This window comes from Lolium rigidum, chromosome 2 (assembly GCF_022539505.1).
Source record: "Lolium rigidum isolate FL_2022 chromosome 2, APGP_CSIRO_Lrig_0.1, whole genome shotgun sequence".
Lineage (NCBI taxonomy): Eukaryota > Viridiplantae > Streptophyta > Magnoliopsida > Poales > Poaceae > Lolium > Lolium rigidum.
Window position 1 is genome coordinate 121,448,857 of NC_061509.1, and position 9,625 is coordinate 121,458,481.

At 44.5% G+C, this 9,625-nt stretch overlaps 1 protein-coding gene across 1 annotated transcript; it reads right to left on the reverse strand.

Moving 5' to 3' along the window:
* Nucleotides 1-2,822: 2,822 nt before the first annotated feature.
* On the reverse strand, nt 2,823-5,761 carry LOC124692288 (GSH-induced LITAF domain protein-like). Its single transcript, XM_047225628.1, has 3 exons — nt 5,418-5,761; nt 3,225-3,351; nt 2,823-3,143 (listed from the first exon to the last, which is right to left on the reverse strand). The coding sequence occupies exons 1-3, from the start codon at nt 5,657-5,659 to the stop codon at nt 3,060-3,062; spliced, it is 453 nt and encodes a 150-aa protein (XP_047081584.1). The 5' UTR covers nt 5,660-5,761; the 3' UTR covers nt 2,823-3,059.
* Between the last annotated feature and the right edge of the window lie 3,864 nt (nt 5,762-9,625).

Here is a 9,625-nt window from a genome sequence, read left to right on the forward strand (position 1 = left end):
TCTTTTTTCCTTCTTTCGACTGCAACAATTAATTTTCCTTCCATTGGTAAAGGTTGGATGCCTTGGTGTTAGCTAATTAAGTTCTTGCCCCTGAAATCTGGACAATATGGATCTTCATAGCGTAATACTATTTTATTGAAATCGTACTCAGTTCATGGATGCAATGTGTGGTACTACAAATGCGCTGTCTAATGGTTCCAAATTTATGTACATGTTTTGCTTTGTAAATAGTCTTGAAAAATATTACTTCTATAAGAATGTGCAAAATTATACTTTATTGAACAATAGCACTATGCATCATTTCGCGCTTGAATTTTTTTCATGGTGGATTGTCAACAATGTAAATGTATTAATTTGTTTCTTTTGATATGCTTAATATAGATGTGGGAGATTTTTTGTGACATAGCAACAAGTTGATACGAGATGAAGTTTTCCTCCTACTCCGTATTAATATTAGGTATAGGCTATTGGCTAGATTGTTATGTAGTAGAACCTCAAATTGAAGAGCGGCAGCTGGTATGCAGGGCAAGATAGACATGGCGGCAAGCTCATAGTCATCTCCTTTGGTGGTGACCAAGACCAGAAACCAAACGAAATAGCCCCTCTGCCCTGCTTGTTTGCTTGCCAACATGAACACCAGCGGGGCTAGCCTTCAACTTCCGCCATGAGATGGTCTGCAACATAATTTGCCGGGTGAATCTCTGGGCCCATGAGGTTTCGGTTTGCTTGCTGAACCTAGCGACAGTCGAATCCTGTTGAAGTCTTCCGATTTGAACTTGCCAAATTGAATCTACCACGTTGCTGTTGTTACTCGTGTACGCAGAGAAGGCACGGGCCAATGAAAGAAAGGATTCAGATGCAGCACACACAAGCTAGCTCTATCTACACGATGGCAAGCAAACCAGTATGTATAATCTATGTGCAGGTATGCATTGAAGTTTACAACTGCTGCTTCACTTCTGTAGCAATCCTTGAATTACATTGCTACATTGATGTGTGACATAGGACTGTTACCTTATAACTGATTTATCGCTTCTGTAGAAAAAAATCAGCTGATCATTGCCTACAAGTCTGATGTGTTTTTATCGTTTCTTAAGCTGAAAAACATATGTCCAGCACGTTATTATCAATTTATCTTTTGTTGTTCCTGGCTCTCTCGACAGAGAAGCAATCGCTGATGTATAGATGATGAAGGTCATACCCTATTCTTTGGCCTACTGTATTCATCATAGCACCCTCTGAATAAGATTTGATCTATGTGTGGTTGAGGTGCTCGTGAAGCAAGTACTACCCGCAAAAAAGAATCTTATCATGTACTATACAATTGTTGTTGACACAAGTACACAACTCAGTTAAGAGGTAGGTGTTTCATGTTGTTTGCAACAGCTAATGTGCTACCGAATCTTGGATTTGCCTTTGTATTAGAAAATAACCATTATGTTAAGAAATATCTAGGCAATACTTTATTAACTTTTTACATCAATTCTTGCTTAGTTCAGTTGATGTAGTACAACTTGTTAGTGAGGTTTGATTGTAGCCGGGTTTTTTTACTACATATATTTTTATTAAGTGAAGTATTGGGACATTATTACGTGGTTACCGAAGATGATTTGGTCAAGCTACAATAATTAGTGATATTACAAATTTTGGAACAACTAGATACGTCAGTTATTCACTTGTGGCATTGTATTTGAGTTTCTCTCCCAATGCAACGCACGGACATATTTACTAGTTAAACAAAAAGAAGAGATTACAGTTTTAGGTGGAGTGACGTTGAGTCTAGAAGTAGCAGTGGAGCTCATAGAAGACAACCCAAGTCCAGAGTACCTGGAGTTTGGCGCTTAGACGAACTCAAGGTGGCGGAGAATATTCGTCAAGGTGGAGTTTATTGTGTTTGTGTTGAATATTATATACGAGTTAGGTTACGGTAGGACTACGAATTGTATTACGTGTGGATAGGTTACAAGTAGTGTTCGAGTCAGACTCTAGTAGCCTAGGTCTCCCATATAACGTGAGGGGCACCACATGTTGTAAACTTGTAACCTATAACAAGTTGATAGTAGCAGGAGCGCAAGGGAAGCCGATGGCATGTGCCGGTGCCCAAGGCGGCCAAGTGTTGTAGTATCAATGGGGAGGAGTGTCCATAGTCATGCCCCCACAGAGTAGATAAATTCGATGAACTTCGTTAACAAATCTCGATGTTGTCTTATTGTTGTGATTGCTTGATCCTCGGTAGATCGATTGTGCATTTACGATGGTAACAAGAACTATCCAGGCACCTAGCGATGATACAAGGATGAAACCTCATGCCAAGGACGACATTTTATGTTATGCATTTTCGTTTGGATGCGTTTCTACGAACGAAATACAGTCCTCGCCCCTTCCAAATGCTTGTCCGATCATAATCTTCCCCTCTAACACGGGTCAGGCTTAGGCGGGCGCCGGAGGAAGAAAGAAAGTTGAAGAGCGTCTTTTGGGTCTTCGATATCAAGAATTTAGTTTTGGGTTTTCTCAGGCTGGCATAGTCCGCGGTGCCACATAGTCGTGATTAGTTCTGTAATATGCGATTCCGACCAGATATATCCCACGGTACATGTTTGTCGACTAGTTCATATACTTCATGTGCGTGAAATGAACCCAGTGGACAAGTTAGCGTACCTAGAACGAAACCTTAAATGAGTGAACATTGTGCTTAGGACGGAAAGAGGAGACTAGAAAAATCTTTGCATTATAATATTAGTTGTCACTAATATAGATGTATCTAGACATATTTTAGTTCTAGATACATCCATACTAGTAGCAAGTAATTGAATCGGAGGGAGTAATAGAAAAGCAATATTTATGTCATTGTCCAATCTCTCGAACCAAATATGTATATATAGGATAATACACTTCTGTGGCAAACAAAACATCATCCGACAGACAATGTTGACAAACTAACAAACAGCAGATTTACTGGCATACTATAACACTAACAGAGTAGACGTTTATGTACAGATCACACAAGATCTATCCACGGTTGGAAACCATAATATATTCCACCAGTTTATGGGAGTGCGCTACGCAGGTACAGCAAAGCTCGGCTCAGTCCAGCGAGTTGGATCAACAACAAGGCACGGATCATCCTTCTTGAACTCAGCTGCCTGCAGAGTCCAGAGCAAAATGGATAAAACCTACCAGCAAAAGCTCAAGAAAACAAGGAGATAGGATAGGATATGCCAAACCTTTTCTCCGCAGCTAGGGCAGTAGTGATATTTGTGCCAAAGGCAATCCATTGAAGGGCACAGGAAGCAGACACCCATCATGAATGGCATCATGCAAGCCACAACTGATGCAAGACTCAGCTTCGACCTGTTCAATGTGTCATAAAAGGATCAGCATCAGTGATTTCCATTTTCATTAGACTATTGACTTCACCTACTGATTTGGTCCCTATGTCTACTGTACTGAAACACAGATTAGGCCATTGAAATGCGAAGCGCAAAAACAAGTTACAACTGAAAAATGAAAAACGTGAGGAGCCTAAGTTCTATGCTAATAACAGGTTTTTGGTTAGCAGGGGAGAGCATCAACTTATTTCATTATCATAAGTACTAGGGGCCATTTGAAAGAGCAGTACTGAATCCATTGTATTGCTGATTACACCCGGAAGTAAAAAAACAGGGGCAAACATCGGTTCTCCAATACAACGGGTATCAGGAGCTTTTCGTGACAGGATGCGACATCGCAGAGGAAGGAGACGCCACCCCTGACTTCCCCGTCGGTCGTCACAGACAACTACTGGTGAGAATGGAGACAGCCGCGCGCTCTCCTCCCTCTTCCCCTTCTTCTCTGGTCACTACGTGTCCTCTCCTCCATCCCTGTTTTTGTGTGGGGTCGCCAACCACCACTCCTAAGTAAGGCGACGCCGCCAACTCCGCCCGCAGAGGCTGATGCCTCATCTAGTCCCTGGCTTCCACTTCACTGGCGCTGCCCCGTCCGCTCCCCGCCGCCTCATCCCCACTGGATCTGCTTCTGAACACACATACAGGGAATCCATGCCATCTGCTCCGAAACCCAAGTCTCACTGCCGCTGGCATCTCCCATCTTTCCCATCTTGTTCTTGGTCAAGTGCTCGGTGAAACATCAACTTGGTGTTTGGGCAGTAAGATGGTATTTGGGTGGAGTAACAAGAGACCCATAAAGCTTTGGATAATCTAGAAGAAAGGGGGAAACACATCCTGCCATGTTTGACTTTGTTGTGTAATGTTCATTGCTGGAGAAAATGTTTGCTATTTACTCCTATTTTTGTGGAATCATACTATTCGGATGACATGCACAGCAAATGTTCAGTTGTTTGTTGATAGCCTGACGATAAATTGCATTATTCCAGTGGATGACATGTTTTAGATGATCCGGTTTGCTTGTTTTCAATACCTTCTATCCAAACAAGAGATTACAACCTAAAAGATCTCACTCGCATAAAAGGGTTTTCCTGGGGGCTAGTAAAATATACCTGTAAATTACAGGGGTATATACATTCAGAACTTCCAAACAGGCCCTAAGGGATATTGTATTCATGTCTCATTCACCCATTCACACTTCAGCGCACAAAACTAGGAGAGTGCTTATCAGCAAAAATATACATGCAGGACAGACAAGTGAGACTGATCTACAACAAAAATATTGCTGACACACAAAGATACAGAAGTACTCCATGTCATGGTTGAAGTTGAGTTAGCTATGGCTGATTTCAGGGAACCACTATAGCTGGTGTGCCATTCCATTCTATCCATAAAACGAGAATCAGTTCAATCCTTCAAATCAAAGCCAATAGCCAACCAACATGATACAAACATTTTATTTATGTCAACTTCACATTATGCGTCGATTCTCATAAGTTCCTACTTATATAGTCTTGTAGAGTTTGACTGAATAAGTAATAAGGCAACAACAATTCCTCTTTCCAACCAAGGCAGACCCACAACAAAACATGCACCCTGATTAAAACTACAAAAGCATCAAGAGCTCACCAATTATCCAGCTCCTCTCATTCGACAATCTAAATATCATCAAACTTCCTTTACAGCTGTTCCATACTTCCACAACTCACACTAGCCTTCCAACTAACCATAATCTCTAACTTTCACGCCTACGTATAATAATAAAATCATTGTTCTCCATTCTTTCAATCGAATCAGTCAGTCCATCTGAACCGAAGGAAGGAGGCCAGCTAAAACTAATTTGGTCAGCATCCAAGGTTAACATCGCAGGGTTGAAAGTTTCGGTTCAATCAATCTACAAATCACTACGATTCCATCGCTCACAGCTCAAATCGCACCTAAACCCCATAAAGGTCATATATTTCCCCTACTAACGGCACAACATCACAAGGGGGGAAACAAGGGAAGGCGCAGGAGGGGAGATTACGGCCTCACCGGACGGAGGAGACAGCAGCTTCGCCGCAGGACTGGCAGTGGAACGGGGCAGGCGTGTCGCGGAACATGGTCTGCTGCAGGGGAACCCCCTTGGGCACGCCGGCGTATATCGCGTTCGATGGCGGCATCCCCGCCGCGTAGGGGTCTGGCGCGTAGTAGTAGCGACCCTGGACCTCCGTCGGGTTGTACGGGATGCCCAGCGCTGGCTCTTCGCCGGCAGTCGTGGAAGCCTTGGTCGCCATGGTCTTCACCGGCGGCAGAAGATCTGCGGGTGGATGGTTAGCGGTCGCCGGTCGTGGTTCAGAGCTATGAGAAACCGAGGGGGATAGAAGTCTGAACGGATGTGGAGGAACTTAAGACGACCAGGAAAAGATCAAACCACGTGCAATAGTTGGAGGAAAACATCAAACCGCGTTAGGCCTGGTGTGACACCTAATTTTTGCAACCATGTTTAATTATCCTTAGTACATAAATCAGGGGGAAAAATTAGACAAATATGATCTGTTTGTTAATGAAACTGCTGGGCGTCCCCCGGGGGATCTGATTTCCCAGCCCCCGGGTCGCCAGCCGTTGGATCAAACGCCCTGAACCGTACGATCTTGTCGGATTTTAGACATTGTCCCGCTTTTGCTGCCGGGCAGCAAAAACTGTCGAATTGCAGCAAAACACCTAAATCAGCTCCGCCGTCGCCAACCTCTCCTCTCGGGCGCCAACCTCTCGGGCGCAACTCCGCCACTGGCGATGGCCGCGCGGCAACCGCCGGCGACAAGCCCTGCGGCAACCTCCACCGCGTAATCCATGGCGCATCTGCTCTGATCCGTGTTGTACCCTCCTCCAGGCCATAAGAACCACCTAGTCCCACCACCAATTGTTGCTTCAAGCTCTGGATCTAACCAGGGTCCTCGCCGGCGAGCTACGGCAGATACGACGAACGCTAGAGCAGGAGAGCCGTTGCAGCAACCCATCCATGGAAGATTCAACAACCCTCCGGTGTTTTTCAACCAGAACCCCGAAGATGACCAACCAGCTGCATCGGTGAGTTCTTCTCTCTGAATCTCCACGAGTTCTGCTGCTGCAGTTTGCTTCTATGCTACAAAAAACTTGTAGACCTAGTTACCCTGTAGCCAGGTGATGAAAATTGCTACACGTGATGGAATTGGCCTTTGTATTAAAAAATATTTGTGCTCATGCAACAATGATGCTGCATATAAAATTATTGCTACAAACATAGTGCTGCACATATTCTTCATCATATATAGTTGATCATGTATGCTTCTCAAAAAAAAAGTTCAACAGTCAAAAAAAGTGTTGCAGAGGTAGTCTGGATTTTGGACTGCATATTGCTACAGAAAAAGTTGCTTCTAGCTAGAAGACTATAACAACAATTCATGTTATGTCGGCATGGGTTTGTTGCCGACAGCATCCTACAAGGTTTTGACCTCAACAAGCCAGCGCAAACAGAAGGTTATGATGGTGCTGATCAAGATGGGAATGATGCAGCAAAATTTGTTCCTGGACCAAATAGTACGACAAGCTGCAGGTGCTTCCAATGTTGCTTGAAGAAGATGGTGAAGAAATTTGTTCACAGCTCTGTGGTTCCATTTGTTGGGATGATGTTCGATGACCTTGAAGTAGCAAAACAAGTATACAATGACTATGCGTGGAAGCTTGGTTTCGGCACACGCATTGGAAACACCAAGTATAGCACGGCACGAGGAGTGCCAAAGGACACAATTTCGAGCAGAGTGTTTGAGTGTGTGCATACTGCGGTAAACCAGCGAGCTGAATGTAAGAATGCTTCGTCGCGAGAAGCAAAGAAGCTGCTGCAAAAGTAAAAGAAGCTTCTGTCGATATGAGCAACATTGGTGAGCAAAAGTCAAGAAGCAAACAAGCTGGTTCTGAGATGGACGTGAATGAATCAAAGCAGCGTAATATTTTGCTTCGATGTGACCGTAAAGCACATATGGTTGTTGGGAAGCGGAATGGCCATTGGTCTGTCACTGTTTTTAAAGAAGAGCACACCCACCCAATGGTGAAGCTAGCAGGGAGGCGACGCTACTACAGATCACATAGGAAAGTCCCAGAAGAAGATTTCCAATTCCTACAGACGCTACATAATCAAAACACTACAACCGCTCAGATAATGGGTTGTCTAGGAAGTGTGCATGGTGGTGACCCAAGGACGCTAGGCTACGTGAAGAGAGATGTGTCTAACATAAGGACAATGCTGCGAGAGGAAGTATCACAACGTGATATGAGCATGGTGATTGAGTACTTTGAACGCAGGAAAACAGAAAGTCCAAATTTCTTTTATGACACACAAGTGGATTCAAACAATGCTGTCAGAGGATTATTCTGGGTGGATGGAAGGACCAGAGCACTATACCCCAAGTACAAGGACTGTGTTTTCTTCGACACAACCTTTTGCACCAACAAGTATAATCTTCCTTTTGCTCCAATTGTGGGAATAAATAACCACACACATACGATTGTTCTAGGTTGTGCTTTGCTACCGGATGAAACAACGAAACATTTAAGTGGGTATTTGAAAGGTGGATGCTCGCAATGAATCGGATGCACCCGGATCATATAATGACGGACCGGGACCAGGCTATGGCTACTGCAATTGACAAGGTATTTCCAAATTCGGTACACGAATCGTTGCTTCTACCATGTGTCGTACCTAGCAAGGAAAAAACTAGGTCCAAATTTGGGAGAAGGCCATCCATTTGCAGATGCATTTTACTCATGCATATATGGAACTGATACTATTGAGGAATTTGAACTCGGCTGGCAGCATATGCTGCGAAGCTTCAACATGGCAGAGAACAACCACCTCAATAATATGTGGAAGAGCAGAAAGACATGGGCACCAGTTTACTTCAGGAAAAGTTTTTTCCCATTCACAAGCAAAACTGGAAGATCGGAAGGCCTTAACTCATACTTCAAGACATTGGTTCGCCCTAGTGACTCCGTGTGGAATTTCGTGCAGCAGTATGAGTTGTGCCAGAATTTGATGTTGGATCGTAAAGACAATGCGGGCTTCACAATGGAGACGACGACATCAAAGCTTTGGGGCAGGTGAGACTCTTCCATGCTACACAACACTTATACATTGTCCCTAATGAATATGTAGCATTGTTTTATTATTACTGGAGCAGTTACTAATTACATTTGTGACAAAAACAAAATGCGATTACTGACATTGAAGAACAAGCATTGAAATTTTACACAAGGGAAGTCTTCGACGGGTTCCAAAAAATGGTTCGAGTTCAACAAGATTTTACCCTATCCATGTAGAGGCGAAGGCTTATGTTTTGATCTTGTTCCAAATCAAGACCTTGATGTGAAAACTTATCGGGTTGCGGTTAACCTCGAAGAAGGATTGTACACATGTGGATGCAACATGTTTGAGATGTGTGGTTTAATATGCCCACATATCATTAGGGTGATGGTGCACCTCAATGTGCAGCAAATACCAGGAAGATACATGCTTGAAAGGTGGTCTGCAGCAGCAAAAACACATGCCCCTGAACCTGGGACAAATACAATCAGATTTGGTGTCCCAACAAGTAACACACTTGATGAGGACATCCCTACCTCACTACTACCTCCGTCATTAGCAAATGAAGATGAACCTGCTGTGAAGCTCAAGTCCAATGAAGTTCGGATTGGACCAATTACAAGAGCTCGTGCGAAGCTACTTAAACAACAGGTGAACTTGTTCCTAAACGATACTTTGATTGATGAGAACTTTATACTACCTAAGTCCTATTACTTATGTATCATCAGGTATCAAGAGGAGACAAGCATCGCACGAGGAGAGGAGCAGCTGGACATGAAGACGGACGTCAAGAGGGCCGTGAAGCTGGACATGGAGCTGGACATGAAGATATCTCATGGACGCGCGAGGGAGGAGCGGGAGGCATGCGCGAGAGGAGAAGAAGAAGTCCAGGCCGGTCCAGAACCCGGTCAGACCGGCCACCAGACCGGGCAGCCCGGTCCACGGCCCGGTCGACCGGTCGACAACCGGCCGCCAACCGGAGGAAATTTATCGTGCGGGGCGAAACCGGAAACTTCGCAGCTTCCGGTTTCCGACCGGTTGACCGGACCACGAGACCGGCCCGCCCGGTCCACGGCCGGTCGACCGGATCCCGAGACCGGACCCGGTCCGAGTCTGTCTCGACCGGATCTATTCGGGTCGGTTT

What these genes read in the sequence shown, in the direction of transcription:
- LOC124692288 (XM_047225628.1), bottom strand. Translation starts at nt 5,659, where the DNA reads ATGGCGACCAAGGCTTCCACGACTGCCGGCGAAGAGCCAGCGCTGGGC. An exon ending in GCTGCTGTCTCCTCCGTCCG is followed by an intron (nt 3,352 to 5,417) that starts GTGAGGCCGTAA and finishes CACATTGAACAG; the next exon opens with GTCGAAGCTGAGTCTTGCAT. An exon ending in GCCCTAGCTGCGGAGAAAAG is followed by an intron (nt 3,144 to 3,224) that starts GTTTGGCATATC and finishes TGGACTCTGCAG; the next exon opens with GCAGCTGAGTTCAAGAAGGA.